This window comes from Phyllostomus discolor, chromosome 4 (assembly GCF_004126475.2).
Source record: "Phyllostomus discolor isolate MPI-MPIP mPhyDis1 chromosome 4, mPhyDis1.pri.v3, whole genome shotgun sequence".
NCBI classification, from domain to species: domain Eukaryota; kingdom Metazoa; phylum Chordata; class Mammalia; order Chiroptera; family Phyllostomidae; genus Phyllostomus; species Phyllostomus discolor.
The window spans coordinates 124,582,681-124,595,239 of NC_040906.2; the positions used below are offsets into that span (position 1 = coordinate 124,582,681).

A 12,559-nucleotide genomic window follows, 5' to 3' on the forward strand; every position below is an offset into this window, starting at 1 on the left:
AATGGGGAATCAGAGATGAAATATTCTAAGGTCCTTATATTATTCAGGAAAATAGAAATAATCATTTAGACATTATTAAGTAAACAACACGTTTTAAAAACTTATGGGTAACTAACAGAAATAGAATGAATAACTTACAAATCAGTACAATTATAGTCAACAGAAAGCAGAAAAGAAAACAAGGACAAAAAAAGCATGTACACACATAAAAGATTTAAATTACTCCAAATATAAATAATTAATATGCTAAATGAAAATGCATTAAATTTTCCCACTAAAAGGCTAGAGAAGGTCAGATTCAGTCATTAAACTTCTACATGCACATCTGGTAAAAACAAAAACCAGTCGAATTTGAACAAGCAGACACGTCCAAGGACATTTGACACAACTGTTAACTGGAAACCTATGTCCATCCCCTCACCGCCCCCCAAACCCAGATGAAATGATATAAGAAATTCTGACACTAAAATAACACAGAGAAATTAAACTTAATAATTTGGTTTGTGTGACATCAGTGTAACCTGGCAGCCGAGGAGGGTGGACTGGAATATGCATGTGTGAACAATGATGACTTCACTGTAATAGTCAGTGGGGGTGGTAAGCGCCACAGAGTGGGCATGTGTACTGTGTGGCCGTTGCATTCAAAATGACTGAATAGAGCAATGAATCTGCATCTAAATTTGCATTAAGCTTGAACATTCCTCCATGGAAACTATTCTGATTCAGAAGGCTGCAGCTATGGGCAACTGCTGATTGGCAGCTTCATCACAACAACGCACCCACTCATGAATCACATCTTGTGCAGAGTTCTTTGGCGAGACATCAAATCACCCAGTTGACTCAGCCCTCCTACAGCCAGATTTGGTGCCCTGCAACTTCTGGCTTGTCTCAAAACTGAAATCACCTTTGAAAGGGAAGAGATTTCAGACCATTGATGAGATTCATGAAAATAAGACAAGGCAGTTGATGGTGACTGGGAGAACTGTATGAAGTCCCAAGGTGCCTACTTTGAAGGGGCTCAGGCATCATTGTCCTATATACACTGTTTCTTGTATCTTGTATCTTTTTTAATAAATGTATATTTCATATTACGTGACTGGATACTTTCTGGACAGACCTTGTATAATATTGACTGAAGAAAGTTATTTGAAAATGAGTATAAACAGTATACCGTTTATGTAAAATTTTAAAATGTTTGGCTGTTTTTTTTAAAAAAAAGATTGTATTCATTTATTTTTAGAGAGAGGGGAAAGGAGGGAAAAAGAGAGAGAGAGAAACATCAATGTGTGGTTGCCTCTCACACCCCCCTGACGGGGACCTGGCCTATAACACAGGCATGTGCCCTGACTGGGAATCGAACCAGTGACCCTTTGGTTCACAGGCCTGTGCTCAATCCACTGAGCCACACCAGCCCGGGCTGTGTGAATTTTAAGAAACTGTCTCAGAATATGCCATATATTGTCATGTATACATACATACATATGTAATAAAAGCATTAAAATATTTCTAGATAAGAAATATATGAATTTCAGAAGAAATTTACATCCAAGGAGCTATACTTTAAATACATTTTGTTATGTTTTATAGACAAAAAATTCAAACCAATAAGAAAATGTCAGTATTTGTTGGATACATAGACATCATGTAATTTTATTTTCCATATTTTATAGTTCAAAATTATAAGTTAATATGAAAACTGCAAAGGGAAAGAAAGAAGTTTTATATCTATGCAAATCCAGATCCATCTACCCAGTTAGCTATCAATCACTGTTTTAAAATTACATTTTAAATGTTCTGAATATGTGTGTGTGAGAATTCTCTCACACTACTTACAACATACAGCTCTACTTGCAAGGGAATAAACACACATACATACTCAAAAAATAATATTGTCTGTAATCTGTGATCTGTCTTTCTTGAATAAAGTAAAATGATGGCTCTGGCATTTGCTTTTTTTCTAGCTTAATGCTCAGGACACATTTGGTGGACCATACCAACAAAGGGGAGACAAAGATGTGTAAGAAACATTGTAACAACACTCATCCTGTGTGAAAGGATGCTCAGGGCACATCTACCAGAGCACTTTAATGGAAAGGAATGTGTCATAATCCTTGGGAATGGGGAAGCAAACCACACTAAAAAACCATTCCTCTGTAGCTTAGTCCTCTCACAACTTCACAGAGGAACTGATCCTTGAGAGAGTCCTCAAAAATGAGACGGAGGTTGTGAAACTGAGGTAGGCTGAGATCAGAAAGGAGGAGGGGATTTTTAAAGGGTAGGGACCTAAGATGAAAGAGCCTGGTGTGGAGGGGGCAGAGGGGACCCAAGGAGAGCTGGGCATAATGGACAGGCTATAAGGAAGCTCAGTGTCTCCTCCTAAGAAAGGTTAGCGGGCAGTTCTCTCAGTTCCAAGCCACGTGGGCTGTGCAATACTGCCCCCAGCAGCTACTGATAAGTCCAGGCATCAGTGCATAGAAGCAGGCTGATTAACAGGGATGGTCCCTCTTGGATGGTAGCAAATCAAGCACTTAGATCCTCTTTGCTTAGAGTGGTGAGGCCAGGGGTGAAGAGGAGAGGAGAGACACACCAAAATGGTTCCACATCAGGACAGAGCAGCTGCCTAAGTGGAAACCCTATGTGTGATATGTTAACACACAAAGGAATTAGAAGTGGCTTGGACAGCTTGCTAGGTGGGCCAAGGGAAACTTGAGTCCAGCCTGGGTATATGCTGCATAATTCAGAAAGGCCACAATTTCATGTTGGGTAGGTGGGGAATCCCAATCTGGGGCTTGGGAACAAGGGACATGTGGATAGTTTAAAAAACAAACAAACAAACAAACAAACAAACAAAAACAGTGGGGCATTTATTCAGATGAAATGTCCTGAATCTCTGGGGGGAAGAAAGGAACAAGAGATTTTTACGTTTGCTATGAGGGAAGTTTCACAAAGCTGAGTAATGCAAACTAAGTTATTTCTCTTCTATAACTTCAAATTTTATTTCTGAGCCTTCACCACTGACTGTGATCTTAGCACCTAACTGAACATGTAAAAACTAAAAGGCTTGCCATAAAGTCCTGCACTTTCAATCTAAAACATCCCACTGTTCAAACATATTTCTAATCAGAAATCTAGGACCTTTTTCCTGGAAATAAATACTAAATTCATGAGACAATTAGGAGTAATGCCACGATTTTCCTTTTAATTTCTTTAATTCCTTAATTAATTTAATCTTAATTAATTTTAAATGAATAAACTATGAACGAATCTACTTTTCCCCCATATTTTAAACTAAATTACTTGATTTTAAAACTGTCATTTACTTTCTTCTAACAATCTTAAAGTTTCTGTGTCCCCCCCTTTCCTTTTTAAGATTTCTCCTTGTCTGCTTTGGTGACAATTTCATTTGTCTTAACATAGAACTCTCAAAGGCAGCTGTGAACTCATGCCACAGGATTAAATAAAGAAAAATAGCAAGGACTAAGTATTTTTTCAACTCTTTACAGACCCAAATATGTAGACAAGCAAAAGGGTGTACCCTGGAGACCGACAGTCAGGACCCTGCCAGCTGCGTGGCCACAGGTGAATGCTGTGACCCTTGGGATTGTTCTCTGAAGCAAGGGGGGTCAGGGGGGCTCCACGATCGCCTCGGTTTGCCATTGTACAACTCCACGACCGCCCTCCTATGTTTTAGTACTCACTAGGATATAAATTCTAAGTTGAAAAAGAAAAAACAGTAGCTACAGTGAAATTACAAACTTGACAAATGGTATGTTCTAACAGTATTCCTGATGAGTTTACGTAAGTACAGAAAAAGGTCAGAAAAAAACCCATGTGGAAACATCATTTAAGTTGGAGTACCAGGGCTTATTTCCAATGGAAGCATATCCGATCTGGGTAGAGTTTATAATCTTGATTTAATTTAAGGAATTATTGCCCCCTTACCTATTATTTCTCTAGGTACTTTAAACTGTAAGTTAAAACTGTTATTTCCCTCCTCTGTATATTAAATCTCTACAGTCAATGCTTGTGCACTGCTCAATGCCTGTTGTTCTCATGAGCTGTCAGCAGAAAATCTATACTCCTTCTTATAATGCCTTCGGAACCCCTAATTTGGTCATTTATGCATAGCTGTAATTTATACAGCACTTTGCCTCCTCTCTTCACCAAGAAACTGTCTGTTTAAGAGAGGTTAAATTATGAAGTTACAGCTGTATCTCTATGGTTAAAGAAACATTTACGGCAGATGTTTAAGTTCTATGAGATTTAATAATCTTAAATATTTTTCCTTAGACGACTGCTACGTATAATAATAAACTCTATAAAAGCTTTCTTAAGGAAATAGCTCTATCATCTATCAATTATGGGAAAGTAAACAGTTCACTCTGAAAAACCTGACAGCTTGCTGCGGTTCTGCCCCTTCAACACATACAGACATGCACAGGGCTGGGCCCAGGAGTCAGTCCCGGGCACTGGCCCTGCCTCCGTCCTGCAATATCCATCTTGGAGGCTAATTAAACTGCCTTCGTTCTAGAATGGGACAGAAAAAAGCAAAAAAGGACTTGTAAGTATTTGACAGAGTGTCAAGAATGTAAGTACAGATAGCAGCATCTACTGTTCTAGTCACAGAATCTTTACCATGGCTTCTGAAACGCGTGTGGGAGAACAAGACACAGATCATCCCCAGCTACCACACCTCCGCCGTTCAAACGCAAGGCTTTCGACAGATTGTACACCCGCAGCCACTCTCGCACACAGCCACAGGCAGACAGGGAGGCAGCACAGCCTGGGGCTGATGGCAAATTTATTCTTTCTTTAAACATTAACTTTAAGATTCTCCTCCTCCCCTTATTTTCTTTACTACTCCTTGAAGAATTAAAGCCTCACAAAAAGGTTAACAATTTAAATAGGACTGCTTAAAAGTGTTTATGTATGGCTTAATTCTCCACCCCAGAGGCGTAGCAATAGTTTTGCATTGTAAAACATCTGTGCTGTAAGCTTGAAAGGCGTAGCCCTTCCCCTAAAACTGCACACAAATTGTGTTTACCACTGGAGGGACGTCTCCGCTGCCCTGTAGCTTTAAAGGCTATATTACTACACTTTGCAAAACAGGAAGGACATGGTATTGATTCTGCTTTGTCTTTCATTTTTATTTAAGCTACATTTGCCGTTGAGATCACTGAAGGTGGTTTTCAACATTTCAGTTATGTAGAAGAAATAACTATAGTCTGAACATATGCAGACCATTCCAACCTTAACAGCAGAGCTCATATCCACTCTTCTTAGCTTATAAAAAATCAGATCTCAAAACTATTTACAGTGATCAGATCAGGATAGAGAGGCTGACTTACCACAAACATGCCCAGACTCAAGAAACACCCACTTCCTTCCTCCCCACCCCCAAACAAGAACTATTTATTAAATGCTTAATAAAATGCTTATAACAAGTTTAGTGTTTTACATTTTGTTCATTTTCCACTCTGTATTTTGTTTGCATGAGGGTATTTCTGAAATATTTATTTTAATTCTAAATATAAAATGAAACATGAGAATCAATAGCAAAGGCTATTTGCACAAACAGAAGCCGTATTTGTACAAAGAGGTCTGGCATTTTGAAAAATCACTTTTAAAACATACTCAAATGGCATGAATAAGTGTACTTGCATGCCCAGTTCTCTCACCATCCTTTCTTCATTTAGGAACACAGTTCAGGACAGTGCACGAGTAAGGTGAGAGCAAGCATGTGTTAACCTCTAACCTACCTCACAGAACATGTAGAGAGACAGCAGCGTGAGCCCCAGGTTATACACCACTAAAATTCCTCGGCAAGAGAAGGGCTGCCTGTTCTTCATGTATTTTGGTCCCAGCCACACGATTAGTAAATATATGAGGGAGCAGATAAAAGTAGGTATATAATTGTCCAGAAGAAACCATCCTTTTACTCTGGTATCTGGAAAAAAATAGAGGAACAGTATTTAGTGATTAATCAAGTAAATATTAAAAGTCACCACATTTTTCAAATAGTAAAAAAATTTCTCTGACCACAATTTTGTAACAGTTACCTGGCATTCTTAATACTAGCAAGACAACAAGAGGAAGTGTGAGGTTTCAATCTGGGTCATACAAGGTGAAGCTGCTTGTTACATGTTTGAACAATAATGTGAGTATTACTCATGGTTTTTGCTAAGTAAAATAATTTTAAAAATCCTTTCCAACAAATCTTTAAAAAAAGGAGGAGAAAGCTAAATTTTCCACTAACTGGATTTATTAACCTGATTTGTTAAATTATGCATGGGATAACGAAACCCTAGAAATGGCAGTCTTGGAACTCTGAAGTCCTCTATCTCAGCCAAGAGTCAGCAAGTCCTCCCAGCATGCATGGACTCTGAGAAAATGTGCCATTTAGCCAGCTTACTGATGGTCACTGAGTAGACGGGCAGCATCCGCTGTGAGCGCAATGGTCAACAGCACAGGGCACACTGATTTTTTTTTTTTAGGTGAGGGTGAAGCAGCAATGATCAGCAAGTGACTATTTAAAGTATATAAGAACCATGTGAGGAGTAGAAGCTTGAAAGAGAAGATGTACAAGGATTCAAGGGATCTACTGGTATAGGAGAGACCTCCCTTGCTCCCATCCCTTTTCCTAGGTAAGAATGAGGAAAAGGGAAATCGTTCTAAGCAGCTGCCGGCAGCAATCTGACAGCCGTCTCCTTGGATGGGAGTGAAGTTCCTGGCAGTCCAATCCTCTACCCGTGTTATCTGTCCACTGCAAGTCAACTTCCTCTCTGGCTGACTCCCAGGAAACCACCTCTGCAGCATATTCCCCTCCACATCCTGCTATAGTGAGCCCCCAAACCTGTAGCTTTCTCAGGGCCCCCTAATCTGGAGCTCAAGGCACATGCAGGTTTCACCTCCTGCATCCTCTGAGAAACAGCTGTTAGTGAGGACAGCCTCTGGCCTTCTTTGACCTCCTGGCTGGACCATCTTGCTATTTCTCCAATGCTTTTTCCCTTGACCTTGGAGGACAAGCCTCTGTCTACTAGGGGGAACTACTGTCAGTCTATTTTCTTGCAGACACTTTAAATTCCCCGGAGTTCCTGGCTTTCTTCCGTGGCTTCAGAGGGAGATGGCCTCCACCCTCTCCCACAAGCTGTGCTAGGGTGGTTCAGGGTGCTTCTGTCAGTTCTGCTGAACTGCTGGTTCTTAGAAGTCCCTCAGGGAAGTGGCTGGCCCCAGTGAACGTAACAAGGGGATTCTGAACACTTTGTTTTTAACTGTCAATTCTGAGAAAATAAGTTCCCACTTGGCAACTTATAAAGGAAGGACTTATAAAGTTCTTCCTTTATAGATAAGACATTAAGAAACATTCTAGCCCTGGCCAGATGGCTCAGTTTGCTTGGAGCACCACCCCATACATCAAAAGGTTACGTGTTCGATCTCCAGTCGTGGCGCATACAGGAGGCAACCGACTGAGGTTTCTCTTACATTCATGTTCCTCTCTTTCTCTAATCAATAAACATATCCTTGAATGAAGATTTTTTTAAAGATATTTTAGATGACATTAAAGGAAAGCAACATGGAGCTGATTTACTTTCTAAAAGAGAAATATAAAAAATGAACGCAAGTGTTTATCTACTTGCTGACATGACACAACATGAAAGGACATTAAAAAAGCCCTAAAGCCCTGGCTGGTGTAGCTCAGTGGACTGAGCGTAGGGTGTGAACCAAAGGGTCGCGGGTTCAATTCCCAGTCAGGGCACATGCCTGGGCTGCAGGCCAGGTCCTTAGTGGGGGCCATGTGAGAGGCAACCACATACTGATGTTTCTCTCCCTCTCTTTCTTCTTCCCTTCCCCTCTCTCTAAAAATAAATTTTTAAAATTTAAAAAATGAAAAATAAATAAATAAAAAAGCCCTAAAAATGGTAAAAGGCAAAGAATTTGTTTCAACTGCTAGTGCGGCAGTGCATTTTGGAAGGCAGTTTCAGCTGGAGACTCAGAGAATTGAGGAAAACACACAGGTGATCATGGTGAAATCTTGGCGTTTTCAGGCTACAAGCTGTACAGCATAACTTGATCTCTAGCTAAAGCAAGCAGAGAGTCACAGTAGCTGTTTCTCTGCTCCAACAGCCAGGGAACACTCACCATTTCAATGACATCAGAGGACTTCTCCAAGCTCCTTGTTATCCAGGACAAAGCATTCGTCTTATCATAGAAAATGCTCGTGTTTTCTAGAATCTCATGGTGCAACATTTATTTACAAGCGGCTATACTGGGGAAGTGGGGGAGCAGGGAGGGAAAGTAAGTGAAACCAAAAACCACCTTACCTCGGGGGCCTAGCCATGCCTTGAAATAGGTACTAAGTGATGCATCAAAATTTTCCATTTTAAAACCTATTAAGGAAAAAAAAAAACATTAAGCTCTACTTAAAATGCTTCTTACGCAGTATTTTTTCATAAAAGAACAAGAACAAATTCTTTTCAAAGAATATGCTGTGGACAAGGTTAAATTCCTCATGCTAAAATTTTTTTTTAACTCACAAAGGTAACTTATGTGCTAGTTCTAATTTGAAAATCAAAAGGAAAGACACAATCCCAAGAATTCACTTTAGAAGTGCCAGTCTAAACTCTGTTTCTCAGCTCCGTAAAAACTCTTCTGGTGAAGCTGAAATCTCAGTGGGAGGAGTGGAGGATGGGACTGGAAGGTGGCAGACAGCAGCAGATCCAATCCGGGCAAAAAGCAAAGCCTGGGCTAAGACAACAAAGGCAGGAGGAGCTGTATCAAAGAAAGGAATGCCACAATAAGACGGTTTTCTCTGCTTGTTAAGTCTATTATTATTTGTAATATTTCATTCATGCCCACAGTAGAAAATTCAAGTATTAAAAATGAATAGAGGGTCAAACCAGAGGGACTTTTGGTCAAGACGGCAGCACAGATGAAGACCTCTGGCTCAGACAGGGTAAGAAACTGGCCCAGGTCACTCAGCCAGTCAGGGCCAGGCACCTGGCTCCCAGCACCCCCCCCCCCCACCTCCCCACTGCACCTCTGGGACAGGAGCCCTGGACCCCTGCAGTCAGTCCCAGGTGTCACTGGGGGAAGGTGCAGGCTGGGGGAGGAGAGGGTTACAGAGTATTTTCTTCTAACCAGCGATTGTGCTAAACAATCAACTCAATTAAGTCTAGAAGGCTTAAAAACAATAAACAAAAACAACAGCAGAAAAAAAAATGAATAGAAGTGGTAAAAAAAATCTCATCACTTCCCTCCATCCACAATCTCTTAAGCCCCAATGTCAGAAGGAACCTAATGGTAAGATTTATTGGGCATATTTCCCAAGATTTTTCCCTTTTGACCACGAAAAAGGTCACGCCAAATGGGTGTTTTTACAACTTTGGGTTGTAGATGCAGATCATATATTAGGAGATGATGAGGCTAAGTTTGTATTAAAATTAATAAACTGATTATAATAAAGTAAGAATGAATGTTTTTTTGTAAATCTTTTATATTATTGTATCATATTTTTAAGTATCATGTACTCAGCTGTGTGTAAAATATATTTGTACTCTGTGGTGGGGGGAGTCACAGTAAAAAAACAGCTTGTAAAAGATACTGTTATACCAAAAAGTATACATAGTTAAGTCCTCCCCTAGTGTCGTCAATACAAACTGCGGCATTTCAAACTGTGGCAAAATGCCGCATAAATGAAACCCATTTCACCACAGGCTAATTGATATAAACGAGAGTTAAGTTCTTATGGAGTCTCATCAACATTGTGGTGAAACGACGTTATTCCAGGACCTGCTGTGCGTTACTCACTCGATTTCACTTAATAGAACACCTTGAGGATAGTATCATATCAATAGTTACAGATCTGACCCCATCTTCTAAGATTTCATAAATCCCTGCATTTCCCCCCTATTTAAGATTTACATTTACAGGGTAGCTATGCATCTTTTCATACATATTAGCTAGATTTTCATACACATAAACATTAGGAGGCATACACTTTCAGCTTTCGTGGTCATTACTCTTACAGAAATAACTACAAATATTTTACCTTCCATGAGCAAAGGCAAAAATTAATTAATTAATTTTTATTAATTAAGTCTATTAATTAAGTCTTATTAATTAAGTTGTTAATCATTTAATGCTATTTCTTTTCCTTGGCTCGCTACACTGATGTGTATGTATTCTTTGGCTAACTCATGGAATTACCGAGTGGGCTCTACCCAGCCCCCCTGTGAGACAGAGCTACGTGAGGCCATCAGGGACGGTGGGAGCAGAAGCTACCAGGGTTCTGGCCCTGACATCTGTCCAGCCTTGGAAGGACCTCAGGAGGGCACACACCCCTTCAACCCATGGCTGGAAATCAAGAAGCCACCACAGATCCAAGAGCCAACAATTGGGTGTGCCACCTTTGTCCCTCAATAGTTACACAACCAGGCCACTAGGTCGCTTCTGAAATTCAAAAATTAAACAGCTTTTTAACATACTGCATTCCTAAGACCATTCTTATCCTGAGCTGCATCTCTTCAGGGGACAAAAACTCTAGAACATCTTAAGACACTCTAGCTTTGCATTTCCTAAACAGAATCCTCTTATTTAAGGATTCTACCCTTAAATTGGGACACTTTATCTATAGAAAGGCTGTTAGAAGTTCTGCAGTTTAAAAAAGTGATAGTCTTATCTATTTTTGCATAACTTATGAAAATTATCTAGAAAATGCTAATTTTGGGAGACAACCATTATGTTTTTCTGAAATCTAAATTGCTAACACAATTTAACGTCATCTGTGATGGATGGTGGGCCATGTATATGGAGGGCACAGGGTCCCTTGCACCTCAATCAAAAGCAAATAAAGATACTGCTCAAGGAGGAGCAAGGTCATAAACCCCACGACTATTGCAAGGATTACTGATGGACAAGCTGATAGATAGACTTAACTTCTTCCAAGACATTTTAAATCTAGATCCTGCTATTGCTTGCTGGGTAGACAGCTCACTGAGGGGTCTACTACTCAGGTATCAAGCATGAAGGAGCCAAGAGCAGGCGTAACACACTGGCAGGTGATTAAGTGGTTCGATGATGGGTTTGAAACTTATTTTTTCCACTTACTAGCAATGTGACTTTGGACATGTTATTTAATACCCATCTGTAAAATAGAAGAAATAGTAAAGTAATTCCCTCTAAAGGTTGTTAAGAAGGTCAGATGGTGCCCTCAGGGCAGTGCCTAGCATGCAGTAAACCCTCAGAAAACGCTGCCCACTGTGTGTGTGCCACAGGCTCAACTCCACAACAAGTACTTCCAGCCATTGGTGGGCACCAGTCTTCTCAGGAGGGACATGGTTGGCACTCTATACCTGGGCCAATCCACTAAATGTCATCAGTGAGCTCCCAGTGGTTGTAAGAAGCCACAATGTCCACTTCAAGTCCTAAAAGGCCCCCAGCCACAAAGGTAGAGAAGTTGATAACACCACAGGAGAGAGGAACTTTTAGGTGTGAGGCATGATCTAAACCCAGAGACAAGGCTAAAATGAACATACTAATTAAATACACAAATATCAAACACTTATCGTGTACAAAGGATTGCTAAACTGGAATAAATGCAAAGGAGCACCCCTGGAGACCGAGAACAAACAAGACCTTCACAATGGGGAGAAAAGCCCAATGCCGTAAACCAAACACAAAATCCAGTTTGCAAAAAAGTAGATGCTAGAATGATGTGTACTAAAACAGGCTGTACATACACATTTAATACCAAACTGTAAATAAAGTTCAAATACCAGTGTCCTGGGGTCTGACATCAGGAATGTCCCTGACAAAAGCAGTAGGGAATTGTTACAATTTTTAACTAACAGGCCTTCAGAGAGCTGTGACCAGTTTTGGTGTAAGGAGGACACAGAAAAGCTGGAAACAGGTATAAAGAAATGTTAAAAATGATGGGAAACAGGCCTGTGGGATTGAGTTGGGGGAGGAGAAAGATCATGAGTGGACTTAGAAAAAAAATGCGGCCCTTAAGAAAGTGGTATGAATGAGCTACCATTACAAGGGCAATGCCTAGGACACAGGTGAACTTGAGAAACTAGGCTAATATCACAGCAACAGAAAAGCAGCTTGATTAAACATACGGTGAAATTTCAGTCCAAGTGTACTGAACCCAGCAGCAGGCTACCAAAGGGTGTGGAATTTAGTATTTGGAGATACTGAAGAATTCTGTTACCAGCCATCTGTCCTAATCATCCAAGTCTAAACCTGCCTCAAATGAGGCCCCCTGGAAGCTGGCAAGCCCAGGAACATTCTTGTCTTTCTCAGACGGAACACCTCTACACAAAAATACACACAAGAGGTGGTTCTGTCAGCAACAGCACGTCTGTTCTTAGACTGCATTTCTTCTCTGCTTGAGAATTCTTCTCCTTACGTCTGCAGAACTTTTCACAATGAGACTTCAGGAACATGTAAAATAGCTAGTGAAACACTCTGTAAAAAGACACGCGTGGAAAATAACTGTCATTTTCAGAGTTGCTCATTATTCCTGAAGTGTCTGTGTTGAAAAGGAAGGAAGGATGTG

At 40.4% G+C, this 12,559-nt stretch overlaps 1 protein-coding gene across 1 annotated transcript in view; it reads right to left on the reverse strand.

Annotated features, from left to right (window-relative positions):
• ELOVL5 (ELOVL fatty acid elongase 5) overlaps positions 1 to 12,559 on the reverse strand; it is a 77,559-nt gene that overhangs the window by 21,879 nt on the left and 43,121 nt on the right. The window contains exons 2-3 of the mRNA XM_028509215.2: positions 8,322 to 8,387; positions 5,760 to 5,947 (exon numbers count right to left, since the gene is read on the reverse strand). Of these exons, the coding sequence (XP_028365016.1) occupies positions 5,760 to 5,947; positions 8,322 to 8,379 (246 nt within the window). The 5' untranslated portion in view covers positions 8,380 to 8,387. The remainder of the gene's footprint in view (positions 1 to 5,759; positions 5,948 to 8,321; positions 8,388 to 12,559) is intronic.